Raw genomic sequence first — 27966 nt, 5'->3', positions numbered from 1 at the left:
ATCAATGAATTTTATTTTTCTCATACCTTGGCACCAGGGGGGCTCCGTAAAAAGCACTGTATGACGGGACAGTAGAATAGTATTCAAATTATCTTTTGAAAAATCATTCCGCTCTGGCCTCATTTTTTGTTTCCGCTAATTTAATTTTAATAGCCAATGTCACCCCTCCTTGAGCCGTCACCTTGTCGTGGTGGAGGGGTTTGTGTGTCCCAGTGATCCTAGGAGCTAAGTTGTCTGGGGCTTTATGCCCCTGGCAGGGTCACCCATGACAAACAGGTCCTAGGTGAGGGACCAGACAAAGCACAGCTCAAAGACCCCTAATGATGACGACAAACAATGGACTTCGTTTTCCCTTGCCCGGACGCGGGCCACCGGGGCCCCCCACTGGAGCCAGGCCTGGTGGTGGGGCTCGAAGGCAAGCGCCTGGTGGGCGGCCCTGCACCCATGGGGCCCGGCCAGGCACAGCCCGAAAGGGTAACGTGGGTCCCCCTTCCCATGGGCTCACCACCTGTGGGAGGGGCCATAGGGGTCGGGTGCAGTGTGAGCTGGGCGGTGGCCGAAGGCGGGGACCTTGGCGATCCGATCCCCGGCTACAGAAGCTGGCTCTAGGGACGTGGAATGTCACCTCCCTGGCAGGGAAGGAGCCCGAGCTGGTGTGTGAGGTCGAGAAGTTCCGACTCGATATAGTCGGACTCGCCTCCACACGCAGCCCCTCGCAAATGAGACTATTATATTTTCTTGGCCAGATTATTTAGCTCCGGTGAGCAGCAAAAGTTAACAAAAAAAAATAGAATTGGACAGCTCTCAAGACAAATCAATGGTAAAGATATCTAATGGAGGTGTCCTATACAAGGACAACCGCAGGACTTGTAAAACCACCGTGGATGTCATGTCACCATTCTCACCAGGTCGTCAGTTAAGTTACGTCAATCACCTCTATTCTATTCTTTTAATTTATTGTACATTCCCAAAAATAGAAACATCGAACCGGGAACATTTCATACTTGGCAATACACCGTCATGAATATGCCGCGCTGTCAATGTAGCTGCCGTGCACGGTAACATAGTGAGCTGGGGGCGTTTCTTTGGGCAGAGATGCAAGTGGAGAAGTGAAGTGAGGCTACATTCAAATTTTGCTAGCAGTTTGAAAACTGCATGCTCTATCTTTATGGTCACCAGGGGTGAGCGGTCAGGGCCAGCAAAAACTCTGCTGGCCTAAACACATTCAGAAGCGCTGACCTGCATTTACAACCAAGATTATATTTCTTCCTTGAGATTGTATTAATTCTAGTCTTCCTCGTAGCATTTTGCTCATCTTCATTGCTTCTATTACATTTTTTTGTTGTCCAAACAGATTCCAGCCTGTGTTGCCACGTTAATCTAATCTTCCCAGGGCCTTCAGAATCTCTATTGCTGGCCCAAATAACTTCAACTACAGTATATTAACAATGGGACTGTTTCTCTAAACAATCAGATTTTAAATTCGTCCTCACAGGGCCAGAGTAAAGGACCTCCGGCATCAGCAATTTTCCATCATCTGGTTTTTCAAGCAAAGTTCGACTAGCAAAAGACATGTAGCAATCGGTATACATTGACATATTCTATAATTAGCGTCTAAGCTGAGTATGATGTATTCTATTTAAATGTGTTATGTTTGTGTCCTGTTATTCGATAAATATCTATTCTGTAATGCATGTATGTGTCACTGTACAATTTTGTATAGCATTGATGGTTTCCACATAGTGTTAGTTAGTATTAAGTGGTAGATTCCGTCAAGTACGGTAAGTCCCCATGAAGGCGCACGTATAAGGCACGGCCTGCCACTGGTATATACCAGCTTTAGTGTCCCAGCACACGATGATAACACAAAGGGTAAAGTATTGACACGCAGTAGATTCCCCCTACGAATAATTGTCTTACCCACCTTGAGTGAGTTGAAGCAACAGCAGCGCCTGTTTTTGGTGACTTTCCAACCAATCTACTTTAAGGAACTAACAACTATCAACTGCATCTTCTTTGAAACATGTGCGAAGAATTAAAAGGCAACACAGTAATACAAGTTTAATAGCGACCAACAAAACTACAGCTAAAGAAATGGGCCTTTGGTCACTGAGAGGAGTCTTTAGTGGAATCATAAGACGCGAGTGCCCCCGTGTGGTCATTAGTCATGACGGCGAGTGCCAATGCAGGTTGCTTCTTGATGGATGTTGATAGTATGTCAAATACAGCTTTCCTTTTCTTGGATGTTATAGGCTGTTCTTCTTTCTCATTATTTGACCTTTTTACCTTTCTGAAGAAGCTTTCCACAGACTAAAACTATTTATTATTTCAGACTCTGATATATCAATTTATTTATTTTTTCTTAAGTCTCTCTCTGTGTGGCCTAGTACCAAATGTCCCATGGACTGGTACCGGTATGTCGACCGGAGGTCGGGGACAGTTTACTGTTATAAACGTGAGAATAAATATATTTTTGGACAGTAAAACACAACATTATGAAGCAATGTTTCAATATGTTTTGCTAATTCAATCAATTTTTGGACTAGGATGACTCTAGCAGGTTGCCTCTCAAGTAGTAAATCCAAGAGCAGGCTTTACTTTGTCCCTCTGTGCACTGGTTGGAGATGGTCAATTTGCCAATACATGGCCCTGGCGAGCCTCCTTCCGGGGCCACAAAGTACATCTGGATGGGTTGTGTTTTTTTAGAGAGGATGGTGTCAGCTGCTTTGACTGTAAAACAGGGATTGTCCACCTGCGAGACAGATTACTGTTTAGTTACATACGTTTCACAACAATGGACATATTTTGTACAGGCTGGAGTTACTTGCTCGTCAAGTCATACACAATACCTGAAAAGAAAAGACTGTGGTCTGCAGGAACACATTCTTAAAGGGGATAGAGATGCTTCGGCCAGTCCTAATGTTGAACGGGCCTTGTGTTTTGGAAGGGAGGGCGACCCCATGTAACAGAAAGACGTATTCACCCCCAATTCCAGAAGACAAGTGGAGCTGGCCTTTCACCTCTCCAAGCTGATAAGGCTCGAAACAAACCTCCACACTGACTTGAGACCCTGTCTGGTTACCTGGCAAAGCAGCCACAGTCTTGTTTACAATGAAGGCTGGGCAGTCAGTCTGCAGTTGGGGGAGGGCAAAATGGGACAGAGAAACAAAAGATGCTGTAGATAAAATTCCTTAAAGTAGACATGCTATGCCTTTTTTCTTTTCTTTTTTTTTTTTTACAATTGAAAGCAGTTCCCAGGTGTCTCTACATGTCTGTGACAAGTGCAACTGGTGGCCATTCTGCATGATCTAGCCCAAGGCTGGAACCCACGCGAGCACCATCCCTTGCTTGTGCATGGAGCGCACGATACAACCGGGGTAGTGCAGCTCTTAAAGGCATCGGAGGGATCTGTTCTCAGGCTTGAATTAACATACAATAAGGATCAATAGTACACTACACTCCCTATTTCGATCGGTGATCGGTTATTGTTTTTTAAAACTCGCTGATCGGGGATCTTCCCCACAAATCCTGATCGTGTAAGGCGAGCAATCAAGTATGTGCTGCTTATCAGAAGCTAATGCTGTCAGCTCACGCTAATCTGCGCAAAACTACATGCAGTTCTGCTTATCTTTAGGTGCCTGTGAATGTTCTAATTAATCTGTGCCAAATCATTCTCAGGGGATTTAATCAATCGCAACTAGACTATTCTGGTTGTCTTAGAAGACGTTTCACCTATCGTCCGAGCAAGCCTCATCAGTTCAATAAGATGAACTGTGAAGACACTCTCACTAGTCAGAACGATTCGCTGAAAAATACACTTTCAGAAAAAGGCAGGTAACATAACAAAATATTATTATTTTGAATGTCACAATGGCAGCACGGTGAACGACTGGTTAGGATGTCCGTGACCCTAGTGTGGAGAAGCGGCTCAGAAAATGGATGGATGGATGAATGTCACAATGATGGCTGAGGTTGCACTCGAGAGAGACCTAGGAACTAGTTGTATACAAACGTCAACCTATATGTACCCTTTTCATTTCAACACCACACTGTCCTTCCTACCTTGCAAGCGTATTCAGTTTTGAAGTGGGAGAAGTTGAGAAACTTAACAGCAATACTGTGGTTTGTCCCCAGAGAAGCGCTGAATCGAATGGTCTTCTCTGGTGGTTGAGGGAGAGCTCGGAGAAGAAGACCATAGTGGAAGTAACCGAGTTCACTACAAAAAAGAGACAGCCGGGAGGTCGTCTCGCCGACACGGAGGGGCTGATAGTCAAACGTCAGAGCACCCTAATGAGAGAGCACACATCAAAAGAGTTTGTCGGGTAACACCAAAGCATGTGGAAATGACCTGTGCAATATTTGACCTTTGACATTCCTGGCACGGTGTGCAAGCTTGGAGCACTGATGTCAGGAGATTTACAGTCCACAGTGAGGCAGATTGGCGTGTTCAAGGGGTTCTCCACTTCTATGGTGGCCGAAGTCTTTTCACGGACATTTGACACCAGTTCTACAGTGGACAAGTCTACCGGACTGGTAACCTTGAAGTTAATGATATAGAACAAGTACTCCCCCGACGCCTCATTTAGAAATGTCACCTAAAAAGAGAGAATGGTGTTACTCACAAATATATCTATATCAAAACTCAATTATATGTTTGTGTTCAAACCTTAGCATTGTACTGGCCCTCTCTGAATGTGTAAAAATGAATCTTGTAGTCCTTCTTAGATAGAGCAGGGACATCAATGTACTCACGCCCCTTCAGCGATACCGTAGTATCCGGATTTTCAGGTCTCAGAAACTCTATTATAACAAGGAACCTGGACACAAATAAACAGTTGTGACTGCAGTGTGCATCACCATACAGTAAGTGTGATTCTACAACAATAGGTCTGTGTATTATTTTCAGACATCCATGTTATTGCAACACATACAAAATATTTTGTTCCACCAAGGCCAAAGTTATGGCACCACTTAGAAGACTTTGGGTAAAGACCAGAGGTGTCCACATATAGACCCTTTGTGGTGCTACGGCATTAGCCATTTTGCCCTGGATGAGAAAAGTGCCCTTTTGCCTGGAGCTCAGTTCTTTATTCATCAATTCTACAAAACAAAAACAAAACCCTGTCATCAATTCCCTTCAAGTGTTCTGATATCTGACGGGTATTTATTTGAATCCTTGGGAGACGTGCCCGTCGCTGATCTGCGGCGCACATATGCCATACCACATATGCTACCACAGTTGAGGCTGCCTTCTGTGGCTCAGTCAAATGCACACGTAGGATGGAATGTTTGTGCAATCCCTGACAAAGTTTAGTGCAAAATTAACCACAAAACTACAAAAAAGATTGTTGCAACGCTGAAAATATTATGTGGCTACTGGACCGTTTCCTAAACGCACCCAAAAAACAGTGGGGGGGGGGATTATAGGACACTCGGCAGACATCTATGTTAGCATCACGCTTAGCCTGTAAAATCCATCCATCCATTTTCAACACCGCTTATCCTGGTTAGGGTCGCGGGACGCTGGAGCCTATCCCAGCGGACTTCGGGCGAAAGGCGGACTACACCCTGAATTGGTCGCCAGTCAGTCACAGGGCACATATAGACACGGACAACCATTCGCACTCACATTCACACCGTCACTGAGTGGGAACTGAACCCACGTTGCCTGCACCAAAGTCAGGCGAGTGAACCACTACACCATCAGTGACGGGAGCCTGTAAAATGTTTTGTACTAATGAAATCCGTGATTTCAAAGCCTTGTCTTGCCATTAACTGACTTTACATTTTCATGTTGTGAATGAAGAGAGAAGGGGCGAACATACAGCAAGCTGCAGCAGATATACAGAAAGAGAGGCTGGCAGACAGACAGAGAAGTTAAAGACTCTTTTTTGCAAATTAAACAATTTCACCAGTTTCATGTCATTTTAAATCTTAATTATGGTGATGTGGAAGCCAGAAGAAAAAAAGTGTGACAACAAACATTCGGCAATCGAATGGCAATGTTTTATCATCCTGGCCAAAAGTCACATGTACTCAAGGAAATACTGTATTTTAATATAAGTATTTATACTTAACGATTTGAGGTTTACAAGTAGTTTTGTAAACTATATTACGCTACATCAGAGGTGTCAAACAAAACCGGGACACGAGGGGGTACAATCTGCCATGCAGGATGTGAATTTGAAAGTGAAAAAATACATAGGACATTGTGGTGGTGGGGTCGAAGGACAATTTAGACAATTATTATGCTCAAGTAGAAAATGCAATGGTAATAATTCCTTGGTCTTCATAAATTTATTTAATATTAAAGTGCCAGCCAGGACCCTTGTGAGGAAAAGCGGTTCAGAGAATGGTGAATGAATACTATATTTTTCAGTTCCAAATACCTGTGATTTATAGTTTTGTCCCTTAAAATATAGTCACTGTGATCAGTTATTATGCACACATCGATGACAAACTGAAGCAGAATTTTCTTTAGAAATCTGAGGTTGTTTTGTAAAATGATAAAGAAGTCATTAAATGTAAAGATGTTCCTTATGTATGTATGTAACCTTTTCCGTTAAAACAAGGGCCAACACATACATCCATCAATCCATTTTCTTTACCGCTTATCCTCACCAGGGTCGCGGGCTGCTGGAGCCAATCCCAGCTATCGTCGGGCGGGAGGCGGTGTACATCCTGAACCGCTCACCAGCCAATCGCAGGGCACATAGAAACAAACAACCATTCGCACTCATATTCACACCTATGGGCAATTTAGAGTCCTCAATCAACCTACCACGCATGGTTTTTTGGGGATGTGGGAGGAAATCGGAGTGCCCGGAGAAAACCCACCCAGGCACGGGGAGAACATGCAAACTCCACACAGGCGGGCCCGGGATTTGAACCCCAGTCCCCAGAACTGTGAGGCAGATGTGCTAACCAGTCGAACACCGTGCTGGCAGGGGAACACATATTTTTAATATTATTATATTAAGTACAGTACCAGTTTAATCTTGTTTTGGCGTGATTATGCCCAACACTAATCAATTGTTTTGAAATAAAGAGTTTTTTGATCGCTCACTGCTTGTCCTGGTTTCTTTGTCCAAACGAAGGCAGCGCTACATGAACAACTGTGGCTTCTGCAGGAGTGCCAATGAAACCCAGACTACGCAGCAATAAATGAATGGTGCAACCAGTGATGAATAAAATATGACTCTAACTCCATAAAATCTGGGTAAGAGTAAGATTCCAAGCTCCAGTATGTGATATGTGGTCAAATGCAATGAATGCATAAAACCATCACATTTCAAACCATCTCATAACAAAACACACTGCAAGCAGTCAATCTACATTACCGACACTGAAACAAGTACTTAATTTTTTCTTGCACGTGATTAAAATATGGTAAACAGAGGTAATTTCCCCCTCTTTTCCTCAAAAATAATTTCTGTAAGTTTAACACATTATAATCATGTGCAACCAAGGAACATGTTGGAATTATATAAATTCAAAGGAGTGCTTTTTGGAGTGTATCTGTGTGAGAAAGGGTTTTCTTGCATGTATTTCTTTTTCAGAAAGCAGGCATTTAAATTTTGGGGAGAATTTCTACTTGAAGCTATGCATATATAGCATGTTTACTGTAAATATCCACCCATCCATCCATTTTCCTCCGCTTATCCGAGATCACGCCGCAGGGGCATCAACTTAAGCCGGGAAGCCCAGACTTTCCTCTCCCCAGTCACATCATCCAGCTCTTTTGGGGGGATGCCAAGGCGTTCCCAGGCCAGCCGAGATACGTAGTCTGTCCAGCATGTCCTGGTTGTCCACTAGGCCTCCTTAAGGTGGGACATGCCCAGAACACCTCACAAGGGAAGCGTCCGGGAGGTATCCAGACCAGATGCCCGAGCCACCTCAATTGGATCTTCAATATATGGAGGACCACCGACTCTGAGCCACTCTCGGATGACTGAGCTGCTCACTCTATCTCTAAGATAGAGTGAGCCACCCTGCGGAGGAAATTCATTTCGGACGCTTGGATCCGCGATCTTATGCTTTTAGTCACGACCCAAAGCTTGTGACCACAGGTGAAGGTAGGAACGTAGATCGACCGGTAAATCGAGAGCTTTGCCTTTCGGCTCAGCTCCTTCTTCACCACGACAGAGTAATACAAAGTCCGTATCACTGCAGATGCTGCACCAATCCGCCTGTCAACCTACCCTCCATTCTTCCCTCACTCATAAACAAGACCCCAAGACATGTGAACTCCTCCACTTGAGTTAGGATCCCCTCCATGATCCGAAAACGGCACTCCACCCTTTTCCGACTGAGGAGCATAGCCTCATATTTGGAGGTGCTGATTTTCATTCCACCTGTTTCACACCCGGATGCAAACCATTCCAGCTCGGGTTGACGATCACGGCTTGATGAAGCCATCAGAACCACATCATCGACAAAAAGCGGCAACGTGATACTGACCCCTTCAAGACCCCCCTGCACCCAGAAATTCTGTCCATAAAGGTAATGAACAGAATCGGTGACAAACGGTAGCCTTGGCGTAGTCTAACTCTCACTGGAAACAAATCCGACTTACTGCTGGCAATGTGGACCAAACTCTGACCCCGGTCGTACAGGGAACGAACAGCCCATATCAGGGAGTCCGGTACCTCATACTCCTGGAGCACCCCCACAGGAATCCCCAAGGGACACGGTCGAACGCCTTCTCCAAATCCACAAAACACATAGACTGGTTGAGTGAATTCCCATACACTCTCGAGGACCCTGCTGAAGGTGTTCAGCTGTTCTACTTTTCCACGGCCAGGATGAAAACCACACTGCTACTCCTGAATCTGAGATTCCACTTCCTGACAGACCCTCCTCTCCAGAACTCCTGAATAGACCTTACCAGGAAGCCTGAGGAGTGTGATCCCCCTATAGTTGGAAAACAGCCTCCGGGCCCCCTTCTTAAAAAGGGGGACCAACACCCCAGTGTCAATCCAGAAGCACTGTCCCCGATATCCACACAGTGTTACAGAGGCGTGTCAACCAGGACAGCCCCACAACACCCAGAGCCTTTAGGAATTCAGGATGGATCTCATCCACCCCTGGCGCCCTGTCACCGAGGAACATTTTAACCACCTCGGTGGCCTCAACCCCAGAAATAGAAGAACCCACCTCAGAGTCCCCAGACTCTGCTTCATCATGGAAGGCTTTGTCACTGGAATTGATGATGTCTTTGAAGTATTCAGCCCACCGACTCACAATGTCCCGTGAGGTCAGCAGCACACCATCCCCACAATAACAGTGTTGACGGCGCAGCCGGTACCCATCAGCTGCCTCCGGAGTCCCACAGGCCAAGAAGGCCCGATAGGACTCCTTCTTCAGCATGACAGCATCCCTTACCGGTGGTGTCGACCAACGGCCTCGGGGTTTGCTGCCACGACAGGCACCGACAACCTTACGGCCACAGCTTTGGTCAGCCACCTCAACTATGGAGGCACAGAACATGGTCCATTCGGACTCAACGCCCCCCACCTCCCACAGGACGGGCGGCAGGGCAATACCAGAAGTTCCCAACAGACCCACACAATAAGTTTGGGTCTGCCAGGTTGGACCGGCATCTTCCCTCACCATCAAAGCCAACTCACCACCGGGTGTTGATTGAATGACAGTTCCGTCCCTCTCTTCACCCGAGTGTCTTAGACATACGGCCGCAAATCCAATGACACAAACACAAAGTTGATCATCAAACTGCAGCGGTGTCCTGTGGAGACCCTTATGTCTGAACATGGTGTTCGTTATGGACAATCCATGACAAGCACAGAAGTCCAATAACAGAACACCACACGGGTTCTGGTCGGGCGGGGGCGTTCCTCCCAATCACGCCCTTCCAGGTCTCACTGTGATTGCCCACGTGAGCGTTGAAGTCCCCCAGCAGAACGAGGGAGTCCCCAGCACGGCGCTCTCCAGCACCCCCTTCAAGGACTCCAAAAAGGATGGGTACTCTGAACTGCTGTTTGGTGCATAGGTAATTCAATGTATTTATTATGGTGAGTAAGGCAGACAGAGCAGGATTGACTGGGAGTAAAAAAGGACTGACTGGGAGTAAAATAAATAAATAAATAAAATAAATGAAAAAAGGTGGGTGGGGGGGGAGGTAAAATGGGAGTGGGATGGCGTGGGAGCAATCTCTGTGGGAGTGGGACGGAGTAGGATTTTTTTAAACACTCACATGAGATTGGGAGGGAGTGGGCTCAACTTCTGTGGGAGTGGGAGGGAGCGGGGATCAACATCCACTCCCGTGTCAGCCACTAATGCACACATCTGATCATCAGTGAGGTGACTGTTTTCAAATTTAGCCCACCTTCACAGCAGTGATGTACGGTCAGGGTAGGCAAGTGAGGCAGAGCCTCACTGCCCCCTGGTGGTCTTTCCTTTCCACTACATGTGAATAGTAAATAAAACCTTATGATTACATTAAATTGTTCCATTTTAGTTCTATGCTCCGCGCTTTACATCTATTTTCTTTTTCAATCCAATAAATTAAATGCTTTCATCATTAAAATAGCTGAATTTTCATATTTCCTGTTCAAATGCATAGGAAGCGCAGCTCCGAGTCACGTTGAGTCACCGCTCCCATGATGCTTCAAGAGACCACGCACACATCCATTCAGGCAGGTTGTGATTGGTCCGTGGATTCACACAAGAGACATTGGTATTTCCTCATTACATCGCCAATAATATATGTTTTATCACACATGTACTGCACTTACTGACGTTCAACAGACTGTCTAATATATTTAATGAAAGTGTGTGACATTTAGTCTTTCTTATCGACCAGAAAAGCCACTAAAAGTGCACAGTGGAGTCTGGTATGTACAGTGCCACAACCAGCGTGTGGCAGTGTTGAGTAGAGCTTCATCGAGGTGAGGACGTCATGTGACTGTCAAGTCACGTGCCGTAGTCAGTACCTCACCCATCATGAACCTCACTGCACATCACTGCTTCACAGCAATATGCGACAATGCCCGCATTGCATCACGTGACCGACGAATTGCCCCGCGCGGCCACTCTGCGTAGCTTAACGCGCACACTGCAAAAATTGTTGTATATGTATAATTGTATATGTAGCACAGAATTTCAGAAAAATAACATAATACTGAGAATCAAACATGGTGGTGGTAGTGTGATGGTCTTGGGCTGTTTTTCTCCTTCAGCACCTGGACAACTTGCTGTGATTGATGGAACCATGAATTCAGCTCTTTAATAGAAAATCGTGAAGGAGACTGTTCAGCCATCAGTTTATGACCTTAAGATGATGCGCACTTGGGTTCTGCAGCAGGATAACGATCCAAACCACACCAGCAAGTCAACTTCTGAATGGCTTAAAGAAACAAAATGAAGGTTTTGGAGGGGCCTCGTCAAAGTTCGGACTTGAATCCAATTGAAATGCAGTGGCATGACCTTAAAAAGGCCGTTCATGCTTGAAAACCCTCCATTTTTGTTGAATTTAAACAATTCTGCAAAGAAGAGTGGGCCAAAATATCTCCACAGAGATGTGAAAGACTCATTGCCAGTTATAGAAAACACTTTATTTCAGTTGGTTTGGCTGAGGATGACCCAACCAGTTACTAGGTTTAAGGGGGCCATTACTTTTTCACACAGGGCCAGGTAACTTTGAATAGTTTATTTTTTACTTACTAAATGACCTCACCATTTAAAAACAGCATTTTTAAGTACATTTGGTTATATTTGTCTGATAATTAATTATTTTTTATGATGATCTTAAACAAAGTTGGGAAACTAGGCAAAAATATAAGAATTTGAGGGCAATACTTTTTCACAGCACTGTATATAATTCTGTATTGTATATGTTTTACCGTTTCTGCTTTGAGAGCCAGTTGGTCACAGGGAGTATCTGTGTGTGATGGGTCTTGGCAGGCAGTTCATTTACAATCGTGTTCTCTGCTTTAGGAGGCTCAGCAGTTCCTTGTAGCGAGTACAACATGCCCGCCCCATTGGGGAATGAGAAAAAGACTGACCCCTAAAAATAAAACAGAGATAGACACATATTAGTGCAGCAATACATGAAAATATATTTACTACTCATTGCTGCTAGACTCAAATAGCATACTATCTCTGTCATGGCTTAGACAACCGTCATCAGCATCAATAGGTGAATAGCTGTGACTATGGTACTGACATCGTCCTCTCTTGTGCTGACATCAGCAGGGTGTTCAACAACACCACAGAGTCTAAAGTATCTTGAATGTGTTTGCTTTGTGACACCAAAAAAAAAAAAAAAACATTTTGTATTCAAATTTCATGTTAAGCATAGTACACCGTCTGAAATAAAACAAAATTGCTACCGAATGTCTGAATTAGGGCTGAATTAAGCATGGTTTTATAGTCAATCTTAGACAGAACAAATGTAATTCAAATTAGATATGTTTTCAAAGAAACAAATTAATCTACATTGATGTGTGGAAATTGGTCATTGGTGGTGTACCCTTCCATTATTAAAAAATACAGGCCCATCGATTTTATATCACTTGGGTGGGTAACCACAACTGAATCGAAAGGCAGACTACAGGGTGGACTGATTTGTTAGGCCAATGCGGGCCTCACACAGAGACAGACAACCACAGACAACCATTCACACTCACATGCACACCTACGCTGAACAGGAATGGCTCATAATATAATATAATAATAATATAAACAAACAACCTTTCGCACTCACATTCACACCTACGCGCAGATGTGCTAACCAGTCGGCCACCGTGCCGGCGCTTCAGATTATGAGACTGATAAAAGGTTTCTCGTCGCTTTTCCTACATTTTACACCTATAAAAAAGAGACGTGGTGCCCTTTACGAGCGCGTCCTATTAAGGGTATGGAGTGTTGCCTTCATCTCCAAATCAGTTTTCAACCTTAGTACTAGCCCAAACATCAACTTTAAAACATCCGAGGCTCTTGCTGTGACATCCAATGTAATGGTACTTCCCTATACCACTGCTATGTCTGACCATGACCTCATAAAATTTGAAGTCTTGACTATCGCCACAACCAAAGCTATAGCACCCGTAATATTAGTTCTTCAACTACCACGGCACTTGCTGAGCTATTACCCTCAACAATTGCCTCATGTCCTTCTTATGTGGGTCCTATCTCACAAATGATTTTAATGTGGCGCTGTGTAACGCACTAAACTCCGTAGCACCATTAACACCTAAAACGCGTCCTAAGAAATTTAGTCCTTGGTTCACAGATGAAACCAGAGAACTAAAACAAGCATGTCAGAACCTTGAGCACAAATGGCATGCAACTAAACTTGAGGTGTTCCGTCAGGTATGGTGGGATAGTTTACTGAAATACAAACAAGCTCTTGTTTCAGCTAAAACTAATAATTTTTCTAAAATAATTAGTCTAAAAATAACCCTAAATACTTATTTGATACAGTACCAATGCTAACCCAAAAGCAGCCTACTTCCAACATCTCCTTTTCAGCTGATGATTTCATGCAGTTTTTTATCGACAATATTGAGCTCGTTAGGAATGAGATTAGGACACCGTGCCTCAAGCCAGGTTGAATTCTTCGATCACTGAGCCTAATATGTGCACCATTGCGGATACCCGTTCAGCTATCCTCTTTCATTTTGAGGAAGTATTCCTTGACAGACTCACAAAACATGTTAGTGCAGCAAAACAGACTACATACAAACTTGACCCTCTCCCTTGGAAACTCGTGAAAAACGTTTTTTTATTTTAGGACCCTCAATCTCAAATATTAAACATTTTTCAGTCCTCTGGCACTGTACCTGCAGTTTTCAAAACAGCCGTTATCCAACCTTACTCAAAAGACCCAACCTTGACCTTGAGAGTCTTTTAATTATAGGCCATTGTCAAATCTCCCATTTGTTGCAAACATTCTTGAAAAATGGCCTCTTGCAATCTATCTGAACTTCTTCAGTCCGGATTCAGGGCAGACCACGCTACTGAAACGTCTCTTGCAAAAGTGACGAATGATCTGTTACTAGCTATGGATTGCGAAATCTCATCAATACTATTATTACTCAACCTCAGTGCTGATTTCATACCGGTGATCACAATATATTACTAGATCGACTCGAGACGCGTATTGGTATTACAGGCTTATCTCTTGGACAGGACACACTGTGTAATTCATGGTAATGTGACCTCTGAGTATTATAATCCTAAATGCAGAGTCCCGCAGGGACTCTTTTGCTTGGTATTCATATGCTGCCGCTTGGCGATATCATACGCAAACATAACTGGGTTTTACTGTTATGCCGATGACCATGAGAAAACTGAGCTGTTGATTATTGGCCCTCACTAGTTTAAGGACACCACTCTGAGTTTTGACAAAAGCACCTTTACCCAAAGTGAGTCAGCAAAAAATCTTGGCGTTATACTTGACTCGACTCTCTCCTTTCAAAAGCACTTTAGGAATATTACCAAAACGGCGTTTTTTTCATCTTCGCAAAATCGGTAAAACAGGATGAATGAGTGAGCTGAATGGTAGTTAGCTTTTTTAGTTCACCTAAAATGGTCATCGCTAGCACGCTAATGCTAATTGCAAATGGTAACTGTTTAGCAAAGACTGATTTTGTTGTCTCAAATTCTGTACAAAGTATACCACACACTCAGTGCCAAAAAATGCAGATTAAAGATAGAAGTCCAGCCCTCATAAATGAGAATAAAATGCATGTTAGTAGTAAAAAAATTACAAAAAGAATTTAAATCTTTTATTTTTTTTTGGGGGGGGCAGTGATTATTCGAGTACTCAAAATATATAATAGGATAGTCGATTCCAAAAAAGATGAGTTAGTACTTCATGGATGGCAGCATATGTTGTTCCAAACCTGTAAGTACCTTTTAGCATTAATGGTGCCTTTACAGAGGCAGTGCAAGACATAACGTCCAGGATTTCCAAAAACAATTTCAAATGCGGGCTTGTCAGACCACACCACACTACTTCTACTTCGCATTAGTCCATCTCAGATGAGCTCTTGGACAGAAAAGCCGGGGACATTTGTAGTTGTTGTAGACATCAGCTTTCAATTTGCATGGTAGAGTTTAAATGTGCATTTGTAGTAGCAATGAAATGTGTAAAATGAAAATGGTTTTCTGAAGTGTTCCTGAGCCCACGTGGCAATATTCTTTACACAATGATGCCGGTTTTTAATGCAATGCCACCTGAGGGATCGAAGGCCGCGGTCATTTAATGTTGGTTTTCGGCCTTGCCGCTTATGTGCAGAGATTTTTCCAGATTATCTGAATTTTTTGATGGTATTATGGACCGTAGATGATGAAATCCCTATATTCCTTGCAATTGCACATTGAGAAACATTGTTCTTAAACTGTTGGACTATTTGTCACACAGTTGTTCACAAAGTAGTGAACCTCACCCTATCCTTGCTTGTGAACAAGTGAGCCTTTTGGGGATGCTCCTTTTATGCACAATCATTACACTCACCTATTTCAAATTAACCTGTTCACCTGTGGAATGTTCCAAAGAGGTGTTTTTTAAACATTCCTCAACCTTCCCAGTCTTTTGCTTCCCAGCTCTTTTGGAATATGTTACAGAGTTATTAAAAAAGAAAAACTAAAATATCACACCACCATACATATTCAGACCCTTTCCTCACAATTTAGTAGAAGTACCCTTTTGAGCTAATACAGCCATGAGTCTTTTTGGGAATGATGCAACAAGTTTTTCACACCTGGATTTGGGGATCATCTACCATTCCTCCTTGCAGATCCTCTCCAGTTCTGTCAGGTTGGATGGTGAACGTTGGTGGACAGCCATTTACAGGTATCTCCAGAGATGCTCAATTGGGTTTAAGTCAGGGCTCTGGCTGGGCCATTGTAGAACAGTCACAGAGTTGTTCTGAAGCCACGCCTTCATTATTTTTGTTGTGTGCTTGGGGTCATTGTCTTGTTGAAAGATGAACCTTCTGCCCAGTTTGAGGTCCTGAGCACTCTGGGGAAGGTTTTCGTCCAGGATATTCTTGTACTTGGCATTCATCTTTCCTTCCATTGCAACCAGTCGTCCTGTCCGTGCAGCTGAAAAAAACCCACACAGCATGATGCTGCCACCACCATGTTTCACTGTTGGGACTGTATTGGAAAAATTATGAGCAGTGCCCGATTTTCTCCACACATACCGCTTAGAATTCAGGCCAAAAACTTCCATCTTGGTCTCATCACACCAGACAATCTTATTTCTCACATTCTTGGAGTCTTTCAGGTGTTTTTTTTTTAACAAACTCTGTGTCTTGCACTGAGGAGAGGCTTCCGTCAGGCCACTCTGCCATAAAGCCCCGACTGGTAGAGGGCTGCAGTGATGGTTGACTTTCGAGAACTTTCTCCCATCTCCCGACTGTATTTCTCGAGCTCAGCCACAGTGATCTTTGGGTTTTTCTTTACCTCTCTCACCAAGGCTCTTCTCCCCCGATTGCTCAGTTTGGCCGGACGGCAAGCTCTAGGAAGGGTTCTGGTCATCCCAAACATCTTCCATTTAAGGATTATGGAGGCCACTGTGCTCTTAGGAACCTTAACTGCAGCAGAATTTTTTTGTAACCTTGGCCAGATCTGTGCCTTGCCACATTTCTGTCACTGAGCTCTTCAGGCAGTTCCTTTGACCTCATGATTCTTATTTGCTCCGACATGCACTATGAGCTGTAAGGTCTTATATAGACAGGGGTGTGGCTTTCCTAATCAAGTCCAATCAGTATAATCAAACATGGCTGGACTCCAATGAAGGTGTAGAACCATCTCAAGGATGATCAGAAAAAATGGACAGCACCCGAGTTAAATATACGAGTGTCACAGCAAAGGGTCTGAATACTTATGGCTGTGTGATATTTCCATTTTTCTTTTTTAATAAATCTGCAAAAATTTCAACAATTCAGTTTTTTTCTGTCAATATGGGGTGCTGTGTGTATATTAATGACGAAAATGAATTTAAATGATTTTAGCTAATGGCTGCAATATAACAAAGAGTGAAAATTTTAAGGGGGTCTGAATACTTTCCATACCCACTGTGTGTGTGTGTGTGTGTGTGTGTATGTGTATATATATATATATATATATATATATATATATATATATATATATATATATAAACACTTTCCCAAAACATTTTATATCATGGAAAAGTTTATTTATTTCCATAATTCCATTCAAAAAGTAAATAGATAAATCTTTCATAGATTATAGATTCAGGGCCCACAATTTAAACAATTTCAAGTATTTATTTGTTTATCTTTACATAATTTGGGCTTCCAGCTCATAAAACCCACAAAATCAGGAATTCAAAAAAATTTAATACTGTGAAGAAATCACCATTTACTTCTCAGTTTTTGTAAAACAAATAAGAAAGGAATTAGTATCACATTAAACAAATGAAAATATGGTACTTTCAAAACGATATGTTAATCTTCAATACATGGTTGGGAATCCCTTTGCTTTAATCGCTGCCTCGATGCGCTGTGGCATTGAAGCAATCAGCCTGTGGCATTGCCTGGGAGTTACGGAAGCCCAGATTTCCTTGATGCTTGCTGTCTGTTCTCCTTTGTTTTTGGGTCTGGTGCCCCTAATTTTCCTCTAGATAATACCCCATAGATTCTCAATGGGGTTTAGATCCGGTGAGTTGGCTGGCCAGTCAAGCATTGTGATGGCGTGGGCATCAAAACGGGTTTTGGTGCTTGTGGCGGTATGGGCAGGGGCCAGGTCCTGCTGGAAGATGAAATCTGCATCTCCATACAGATCCTCAGCAGAAGGAATCATGAAGTCCTTTAAAACCTTCTGGTAGACTGTTGCGATGACCTTGGATTTAAGAAAGCAGAGTTTACCAACACCTGCACTGGACATTGCACCCCAAATTATGACTGACTGTGGATATTTCAGACTGGACCTTAAGCAGCTTAGGTTCTGTTCGTCACTCGTCTTCCTCTAAACCTCGAATGATGATTCCCGAATGAAAGGCACACTTTACTTTCATCGGCAAAGAGAACCTTGGACCGCTGACCAACAGTCCAGTCCTTCTTCTCCTTGGCCCAGTTGAGACACTTCCTACGTTGGCTAGGGCTCAGAAGTGGCTTGATCCAAGGAACCCGACAGTTGTAGCCCATCTTCCGCATGCGTCTGAATGTGGTGGGTTTTGAAGCTGTGATTCCCGCCTCATTCCACTCTTTCTGGATCTCTACTAGATTCTTGAATCTTCTCTGTTTGGTAATCCGCTGAAGCTCTCGGTCATCTCTTTTGTTGGTGCATCTTCTCCAGCCACATTTTGTCCTTCCACTAGATATTCCATTCATAAGCTTGGACACAGCATTTTGTGAGCAGCCAGTCTCCTTAGCTATGAACTTCTGTGGTTAACCCACCCTATGGAGGGTATCAATGATGGTCTTCTGGCCAGTTGTCAAGTCTGCAGTCTTCCCCATATTGAACCCAACTGAGACAATTGAACCAAACCGAAGCAATTTAATGACACCTGGGGAAACCTGTGCAGGTGCTTCGAGTTTAGTAGATGATTAGTGTGTGACACTCACTTTAAAACATTTATGGCCTGCAAAATTTGGGGCTGATTTCGTCACAGTATTCAAATTCTTTAAATACCTGATTTTGTGGGTTTTATAGGCTGGAAGCTCAAACGATGTAAAAACAAACAAATACATACTTGAAATTGTTTACATTGTGGGCCCTGAATCTATAATCTATGAAAGTTTAACTTTTTGAAAGGAATTATGTAAAAAATATTTTTTTTCCATGATATTAATTTTTTTTGGAAAGGTTCTGTATGTATATATGTTACGTTCTACGTTCCTACCCTCACCTATGGTCATGAGCTGTGGGTCGTGACAGAAAGAACAAATGAGTTTCCTCCGCAGGGTGTCTTGGCTCTCCCTTAGAGATAGGGTGAGAAGCTCGGTCATCCAGGAAGGGCTCAGACTAGAGCCGCTGCTCCTCCACATTGAGAGGAGCCAGATGTCGGGCATCTGATCAGGATGCCTCCTGGACGCCTCTGTGGTGAGGTGTTCCAGGCACGTCACACCGGGAGGAGACCCAGGACATGCTGGAGAGACTATGCCTCCCGGGTGGCCTGGGAAGTCTGGGCTTCCCTGCTAAAGCTACTGCCCCCGCGACCCGACCTCGGATAAGCGGAAGAGAATGGGTGGATGGATATATGTAGTTCCATAGTATTTAAAAATGTTCCATTTGTCATATTTATATGTTCAATAGTGTTTAAAAATATTTTTTACATTTTTTGTTTGTGTTATTCTTCCAACAGTATCCCAATATTATTTTGTATTCATAAAAATCAACAAAATTGTCAGCAAAGTTAGAATATTGGTAGCATGACAACACTATTAGACTAGATGATTAGATATACATACATTAGATGGATAAATAGATGGACAGATTATCAGACAGAGGGAAATTAAGTTATCACAGCAATTCAGTTGCTCCTTTACCAAGTGTTTCTTTCCATCAACATTCATGGTCAGTGGTCTGAAGGTGACCTCATATGTGTTGCTTTGAAGAGGCTCAAGAACCACAGATGGTGGAGCTCTCCATTGCTTGCCGTTGATGACGGGTCGTATGCTGCAACGCTGATTTGTGGGGTTGACCACAGACAGTGTCTGACTGTGAGAGCCACGCACTGGGCAAGAGAAATTTACCACCTGAAAGCAAATAAAAGCAAAGCAGAACAATTAAACAGGGTAAATGAAGGGCACTAACAGTCATTGATTTGCATGAAAGCACCAAAGTGGGAGGAATCTACTAAGATTTGCTACTGAGATGATTCTCTCTTCATACCAGTCCTGAGCAGAGAGCAGTACATAAACAGTGTGTACTCACTTTCCCTCTCTGCTCAACTTCAAAAACAGTTGACAGCCTCAGATACATAAATGCACAAATGTCTTTTAATGAAGTGATTTTTGCTCAACATTGTACATGTCACAATAATACTGTGTATATTAACCAAACCTCTTTGTTAGAAGCGGCTGCAATGCAGGAGCCCGTCACAGTGAGAGTGATGAGTGAAGAGGAGCCCTCAATGCAGCAAGTTAGGTTCTCATATCTTGAGTCATTATTCAAGCGAACAGGGGCAAATGTCAATTCTAAAGGAACCTCCGTTCCTGGCTGGATAGAGCCTTTAGTTGGCTGGATGGACAACTCTGGAGGAAAGTCTTCAGTTTTCCAGTGGAACCTGTTTATTTTGTCAAAAAGGAGAAGGGGGCAAGGTTAAAATTTAAATATTATAACAAAAGAGTGAAAATTGCTGTCATTACATTTGTAAAATACATTCATAGTTCGGAAACATCTTTACTCATTTTGTCTTCGTTATTTTAGAAATCAGAAGTTCAGCAGTCGTGCTTACCGGGCACAAAGTTCTCCTGTATTGATCATGACAACTTTCTTTTTGGCCTGGCACTGCTGGACGACTGCTCCAAATGCCAGGTGGTCCTGTTCGAGACGCACCTCTACACCCTAAACATATGAATCAGAGCTGCATCAGCTAACTTAACAATTATATATTTGAGACAACAAATCATAACACAATTTCTCTCTTTACAGTAGCTCAAACCGTACATGCTTTAATTTGCAGGAGAGATGTCATCGTGAAAGACAGTGAATGTCTGCCTCCTCAGGTGAATTTTTGGGTCGCTCGCTCGCTCACTCACTCGCTCGCTCACTCACTCACTCACTCACTCACTCACTCACTCACTCACTCACTCACTCACTCACTCACTCACTCACTCACTCACTCACTCAATCACTCACTCACTCACTCACTCACTCACTCACTCACTCATCCATCCATCCATCCATTTTCTGAGCCACTTCTCCTCACTAGGGTCGCGCACGTGCTGGAGCCCATCCCAGCTATCATTGGGCAGGAGGTGGGGTACACCCTGAACTGGTTGTCAGCCAATCGCAGGGCACAAACAAACAAACAACCATTCGCACTCACAGTCACACCTACGGGTAATTTAGAGTCTCCAATTAATGCATGTTTTTGGGATGTGGGAGGAAACCGGAGTGCCCGGAGAAAACCCACGCAGGCACGGGCAGAACATGCAAACTCCACACAGGCGGGACCGGGGATTGAACACCGGTCCTCAGAACTGTGAGGCTGACGCTTTAACCAGTCGTCCACCGTGCTGCCCTCACTCACTCACTTGTAACAAATTATCAAGCACATTTCAGCGGGGCGTTTATTATCAAAGGTTACAGGGTTTGGCCCTGCATCCAGTATACTAATTTCAACTGTACCTGGCAGCAGCCCTGGATGGCCAGTAGGGGATGTAAATAGCTGTCAATCTCAGCCTGCAGCTCAGCAGTAAAGGGAGAAATACGCTGATTGGGTGTGAACAGGATCTCAACATTACATGAACCTTGAAGAGCCTTGAGGTATAGCTCGGCTACTGGACTGAATGACAAATCCTGGAGGTGAAGAAACAGAGAAAAAGTAATATACAACTACAGTACCGTGAAAAAGTATTTATTCCCTTCTCAAATTCTTTTTTTTTTTTTGCATGGTTTCCACACATTGTTTAAAGATCAACAAACAAATATAAAGATCAGACAAAGATAATCCAAGTAAACATAAAATGCAGTCTTTAAATGGTGATTTTATTAATTAAGGGGGAAAAAAAACTATTCAAAGCTACCTGGCCGTGAGTGAAAAACTAATTGTCCCCCTGTATTAACTGTGGCTAATCATATATTTTGAAAATCTGCGTTAATTTTCATTGACCCGTTGACCACTGATTTCTTGATTGAAAAGGTCTGGAGGTAATCAGGCTGGGAGCCTGTTCAATCAAGAAATCACTCCAAAAAAAAAAACTTTCTGACAAAATGAAGTCAGCTAAAAGCTACGGAGCCCGCCTGGTGCCAAGGTATGAGAAAAATACAATTCATTGATAATCTGTTCCCTCAGTTTAGTAATCCGTTCCCTCAATTTAGTAAACTGTACACTCAGTTTAGTAATCCGTACCCTCAGTTTAGTAAACTGTACCCTAAATTTAGTAATCCGTACCATCAGTTTAGTAATCCGTACCCTCAGTTTAGTAAACTGTACCCTCAGTTTAGTAATCCGTACCCTCAGTTTAGTAATCCTTAATTTAGTAATCCGTACCCTCAGTTTAGTAAACTGTACCCTCAGTTTAGTTATCCCTACCCTCAGTTTAGTAATCCGTACCCTCAGTTTAGTAAACTGTACCCTCAGTTTAGTAATCCGTACCCTCAGTTTAGTAATCCTTAATTTAGTAATCCGTACCCTCAGTTTAGTAATCCGTACCCTCAGTTTAGTAATCCGTACCCTCAATTTAGTACTGTGTTTAGGAAACACGCAGGCTAATTGTAGCCAGTCCTGCTAGTACTGCTATATAATGATCAACCCCCTCGAACTACAGCAATATTGCCTTTCAGTTGAAAAAATGGGATGTAGGATATATCACGACATGACAATTTATACACAGAATTCACACGAGTAAGAATATAACATACAAATACAATTTACTTCACTTGACAGATATACGTAGGTATACGGAGCCCCAGACATTTGCTAAACTGAGGGTACGGATTACTAAACTGAGGGTACAGTTTACTAAACTGAGGGTACAGATTACTAAATTGAGGGTACAGTTTACTAAAATGAGGGAACAGATTATCAATTAATTTTATTTTTCTCATACCTTGGCACCAGGGGGGCTCCGTAAAAAGCTCTCAAAAACCTGCAACAAAATGTCACAATCCAAAGAAATTCAAGAACAGATGAGAAATAAAGTAATTGACATCTACCGAGTCAAAGTCTGGACTTGAATCCAATTGAAATGCTGCGGCATGACCTTAAAAAGGCCGTTCCTGCTCGAAAACCCTCCAGTGTTGCTGAATTAAAACAACTGTGCAAGGAAGAGTGGGCAAAAATATCTCAAGCGCTTGATTTAATTTGTTGCTGCTGAGGGTGACCCAACCAAGTTATTGCGTTTTGGGGCAATTACTTTTTCCACACATGGCCAAAAGTAGCTTTCAATAGTTTTTTTCCCCATAATCAAAAAACAAAGAAAAATAAAATCACCATTTAACTGTATTTTACATTTACTTGGGTTATATTTGTCTGATATTTATTCATATTTGTATATATTTGTTTGATAATCGTCAACATTATAGTGGGGGGGAAAAATGACAATTTGAGAAGGGGACAAATACTTTTTCACAGCACTGTATATGCTCTCCACTGCTTAGCATGCTCCCTACCTTGGTCTCCATATGTGTTTTTTTCCTGTCAAGCTGCAAGGTGAAGGAAATGTCCAAAATACTGCGGTTGACTAGCTGCACCCGTTTCATAACTTTCTCACCAGGGGTCAGATTTCCAAGTTTCACCTTCTGGTGCTTGGGAGCCAATACTCCCAACTAGAAGAAAATGATAGAAATGTGCAAAAACTGGATGAAGCTTGTATAGCCTTTGTCAGTAAATCAAGTTTTATAAGGTGGGGGAGTTCGAGGTTGGTAAAAGAGAGCAGAGATTGTTCTTGAGTGTAGTACACAAGCTGTTCACCTTCATTTCAATTCCTTGTCCCCAAATGTCCACCTGTTCCTTGATGCAGCTGTTTATTAAGAAGATTACGTTTTCGTGGTAACGCCGTGGCTCTCGAGGATAGAAGGTGAAAGGAACCTCAACCACAGCACCGGAGGACAAAACATCTGGTTTGAATCCAATTTCCAGGAATGAGCACTTTCTGGATTGACACTTGACACTGAGGAGCAGAACGACATGTGTTCATGACTACTACTACTTTATGTATTTTACTGTGTATTTTACATCTTGACTAAAACGGACACATCCTGGAACAACTAACCTGATGTCCCTGTTGCCTTTATTTCTTAACACAAGAGTGTGGGATGCTGGCACCATGCCAGGATAATACACAAAGTTCTTGCCAAAGTTATACTTTTTGAAAGAGAATTCAAGTTCAGGTGCCACACCACTGCCTTCAATAGCAATGGTAAACAATGGACCTTTAGTTACCTGGACAGACAGAAGGAGTCAGCAAAAGGACTTAATATAAATATCTCAAGAGTCACATGGTTGGTGTTGATAAGAAAGTTTGTCTGTTTTTTTATTTTTTTATTTAAAAATTCAATTGACATGCTTCCTAAATTAAAAGTAAAGTGTCACTTTCTATGACATTTACAGTTTACATTGGTAAGTCTCCATCTTATCGTCTTTTGACCCAATGTAAATGTTTTTAAGGCCAGGTTGAAAACCTTTCTTTGTTCTCATGCTTGAATGAATTTCCATTTTTAAATGATATTTCTTGCACTGTATGCTGTTTTAATTGTGCTTCTATTTTTTCTCTTTGTTTTAAATGTTTTTTTGTTTGTTTGTTTTTAAATGCTTTTAATCATGTAAAGCCCATTGAATGACCTTGTGTATGAACTGCACTACAAATTTGCTTTGCGTTTGAAGAAAGTATGAATTCACACGGTGAACGACTGGTTAGCACACCCGCCTCACAGTTCTGAGGACTTGGGTTCAGATCCGGCCTCGGCTGCGTGGAGTTTGCATGTTCTCCACGTGGCTGCTTTCTCTGGGTACTCCAGTTTCCTCCCAGATCCAAAAACCATGCATGGTAGGTTAATTGAGGACTCTAAATTGCCCGTAGGTGTGAATGTATATATATGTGTGCCCTGCAATTGGCTGGCGACCAGTTCAGGGTGTATCCCGCCTTTCTCCCGAAGATAGCTGGGATAGGCTCCAGCATGCCCTTCGACCCTAGTGAGGATAAGTGGTATGGAAAATTAATGAATGACTGAATTCATAAGTACTGTATGTTCTTCTCAGAGCTTGCTAATTCTAGTCAACACACTTTACTGACAGTCTTGGGACACCTGTTTTAATCAATCAATAAGTCAATCAATTGTTAGGTTAGACTCTTTAGTTGAACCTTACACTGATGTATATATTTCATGTAATATACGTATAATAGCTTGGACAATTCTGTGCTCCCGATCTTGTCGTATGAGTTCCCTTTTTTTCTAGAATGCTTGAGCCCTAATGCACAAATCATACTGTATGTTCCCACTTTTTCTGTAATCAATAATTTTCTATGGGTAACTGCATCTTACCTTGATAGTCAGTCTGATATCTTTGAGGGTGCAACTGCTCCGAGGAGAAAAGAAGAGTGCTGACTGCAGCTTCTCCCCGATAGCAATTGTAGAATTTTTGGGTTTTGTTACTAGGTGTTGAAGCAGCTCACTTGGCCCTTCCAGTTCAAATTTCACATCCATGTTGTGTCTCCCTGTATTGGTCACCAGGATATTAAAGGTAGCTTGCTCTGAAATGCCCACCTAGAATATATGCATGTAGTCAGATGGTGTAAAACTCAATTTAGTGTATTTCAGTGTAGTGGCTCCAACATCATACTCTGTTTTGTATTATGCTTTTGCACATGTAGCTGAGAATGAATACTTACCTTTTCAAAGTCTAAAGTATCTAAAATGTCAGGACTGAGCTCTCTGAGACCTCCATCTGGATTTTCCACTTGAACAGAAGCAGTAATTGTAAAACAATGTGCCTTACAAGTGAGGATGAGTGGCTTTGACTTTCTCTTCACTCTCAGAGTTAATCTGAAGCTCACGTAGCCCTGACGGCAAGGACTGAATGACACTGACAGGGGCAACCTGCATCATATGTCTCAGATTAAAACTCAAAATGTTAAAGTTATTTCTTTGTCATAAAATCCATTGCATTGTGTTACATGAACGAGATGCTTCAAAGTCATTCACCTATCTTTGGCTGGCACTGTGCCACACATTGGCTGCAAAATGAGGCTGGATTCTTGGTCATCACAGAATAATGATGGCTGCAAAACACTGAAGTGAAAGGGTTCCTTCTCTCCATTCACGAGATCCACTGTTTGTGACACTTTATTACCTACAGAAAACATCGATAACACTAATGCATTCCTAGTGATGTTCAACAGTCATTTTTACATCTTAGTAGCTGCTTCATGATGGGAAATTATTCTATGAAATACAAATCGGTTAGAGAGACACGCAATTGAGTGCCCGCATTTTGTAATCTTAGTAAATCAGGCCCTAAACGGCTACAATAGTACCGGGTATTTGTCATTTGATAGATTGCAGGAAGAAACAGTAAAACAAATTGGCCTACAGGTACTTTAATAGGTGGTGTTACTGTGTGCCCATGGATGTGACATACCAATAAGTTGTTCGCCAAAGTCAATGTGGGATTTATCAAAGTGGATAAGAGGTTCTTTCATGGTGCCCACACAAAGGAAGGACATAGAAAGAGACAGCGCCTCAATCACAAAGCTCCAGAATGACTCCACATCTTTCACCTGCTCAGCTACATATTTAAAGCACATCTGTTTACAAACAAAAAGAGATTATGTTGAAGGTTAGGTAAATCTTGATTCTTCAAGAGAGTCTAACAGGGACACAACTAAGGAGATTGATACTTTGCAGCCGTCTTCACAGAGAAAGAAAAAGTTGAGAAAGAATGAAAAATTATGATATTAGGTAAAGATAGGCAGCACGGTCAAACTGTCACAGCCAAGAGGTTCTGGGTTCGAATCTTGATATAGGCACTCCTGTGTGGAGTTCTCCCCATGCTTTCACCAGTTTTCTCTGGGTTTCCTCCCACATTCCAAAAACATGCGTGTAAGGTTAATTGAAGAATCTAACATCATACACTAACATGTGTATGTGTTCACTAACATGTGTATGTGTTCACTGTGATGGGTTAAATGCAGAGAACAAATTTCGTGTGCATGCATGCATGTTCATGACAATAAAAGATGATTCTTCTTCTTCTTCTTCTTCTAAATTGCCCATAAGTGTAAATGTGAGTGTGAAGGGTTGTTTTTCTATTTGTGTCCAATGAATGACTAGCGACGAGGTCAAGGAGGGACAGGCTGTGTCCCAACTAGTATCGAGAATGAATGGTGATTGGTAGTTGGGTTAAGGTAGAATGGTATAACGTACTGTAACAGATTAAATATAGTACTCTCACTGGGAACATCAATAATGCTACAATCGCATTTTTTTTCTTTTTTCAGTTTTATGGTAATAAATCTCCTGCTTCTTACCTCTGACTTCTCTCCAGGCAGAATGGTGCCACATGGGGTAAGGCAGCGAAATGGACTGTTACCAGTGTCTTCACATTTCCATTCGAATGAGTATGGTTCAGTGGTTGGGTTGAACACAGTAAAACATCTGAAGAACAGACAGCACACACTTTTTAAGTTAACAACTAAAGTTGTACTCATGAACTAAACTTTTTATCTTATATAAATACTTTATATAGTATTTCTTTAACCTTTTTGCTGCGGTAAAGAGGCCAAGTGTTTTACACTCTATCACTCTGATGTTAGGTTCCAAATAAGTCCTGAACTCAGGACTGCGTCGGCTCCCAGTAATGTAGTCAGAGTCTTCGAGGTCAAAGTGGCAACGGGGCAATAGGCTGCGCCCACAAAACGAGATAGAGGGTCCCTGAGTCCCAGCACGTAAATTAGGTATACTGGAAATAAAAAGTGCATAAACAGGTAGAAACCATCAGGCAATCATGTTGCTATATTATCCCATTGGAAACACTGATTCAGCTTTAGTCCCTGCTCTAATCACAAATACAAATGATACTGTTTCATGTCCCATTTTTAAGTACCAAAGGAAAAAGAACGTCAAAATCTGTCACAAGCATTAAAGTGCTTTTCTAGGTAAAAGCTTGATAACATTTGCAAATTACTGCTGACAGGCGCGATTGATACACATACTGTAAACTCCCCGTTACAGGAAGTCACAAACCACAGCTCGGGTAATATGTTAAAGCCGGACACATACTGAATTAGGTTTTGGAATACTTTGTTTTAAGTGCATTAAGTACTAAGGTTGATTTTGACGTAGTACAGCGTTTAACGTATA

At 42.5% G+C, this 27966-nt stretch overlaps 1 protein-coding gene across 1 annotated transcript in view; it reads right to left on the bottom strand.

Annotated features, from left to right (window-relative positions):
* Window positions 1-2046: 2046 nt before the first annotated feature.
* Window positions 2047-27966, bottom strand: part of hydin (HYDIN axonemal central pair apparatus protein) — a 131753-nt gene continuing 105833 nt past the window's right edge. Inside the window, exons 72-90 of the mRNA XM_061773925.1 lie at window positions 27365-27565; window positions 27135-27261; window positions 26246-26411; window positions 25810-25957; window positions 25497-25704; window positions 25150-25371; window positions 23880-24049; window positions 23579-23777; window positions 23278-23433; window positions 21292-21462; window positions 20396-20505; window positions 20002-20224; window positions 19485-19694; window positions 11862-12025; window positions 4667-4817; window positions 4365-4595; window positions 4063-4287; window positions 2850-3131; window positions 2047-2752 (exon numbers count right to left, since the gene is read on the bottom strand). Coding sequence (XP_061629909.1) covers window positions 2543-2752; window positions 2850-3131; window positions 4063-4287; window positions 4365-4595; window positions 4667-4817; window positions 11862-12025; window positions 19485-19694; window positions 20002-20224; window positions 20396-20505; window positions 21292-21462; window positions 23278-23433; window positions 23579-23777; window positions 23880-24049; window positions 25150-25371; window positions 25497-25704; window positions 25810-25957; window positions 26246-26411; window positions 27135-27261; window positions 27365-27565 — 3574 coding nt within the window. The 3' untranslated portion in view covers window positions 2047-2542. The remainder of the gene's footprint in view (window positions 2753-2849; window positions 3132-4062; window positions 4288-4364; window positions 4596-4666; window positions 4818-11861; window positions 12026-19484; window positions 19695-20001; window positions 20225-20395; window positions 20506-21291; window positions 21463-23277; window positions 23434-23578; window positions 23778-23879; window positions 24050-25149; window positions 25372-25496; window positions 25705-25809; window positions 25958-26245; window positions 26412-27134; window positions 27262-27364; window positions 27566-27966) is intronic.

The sequence above is a fragment of the Phyllopteryx taeniolatus genome, chromosome 5 (genome assembly GCF_024500385.1).
Source record: "Phyllopteryx taeniolatus isolate TA_2022b chromosome 5, UOR_Ptae_1.2, whole genome shotgun sequence".
NCBI lineage: Eukaryota > Metazoa > Chordata > Actinopteri > Syngnathiformes > Syngnathidae > Phyllopteryx > Phyllopteryx taeniolatus.
This window is presented reverse-complemented; position numbering and strand designations above follow the sequence as displayed.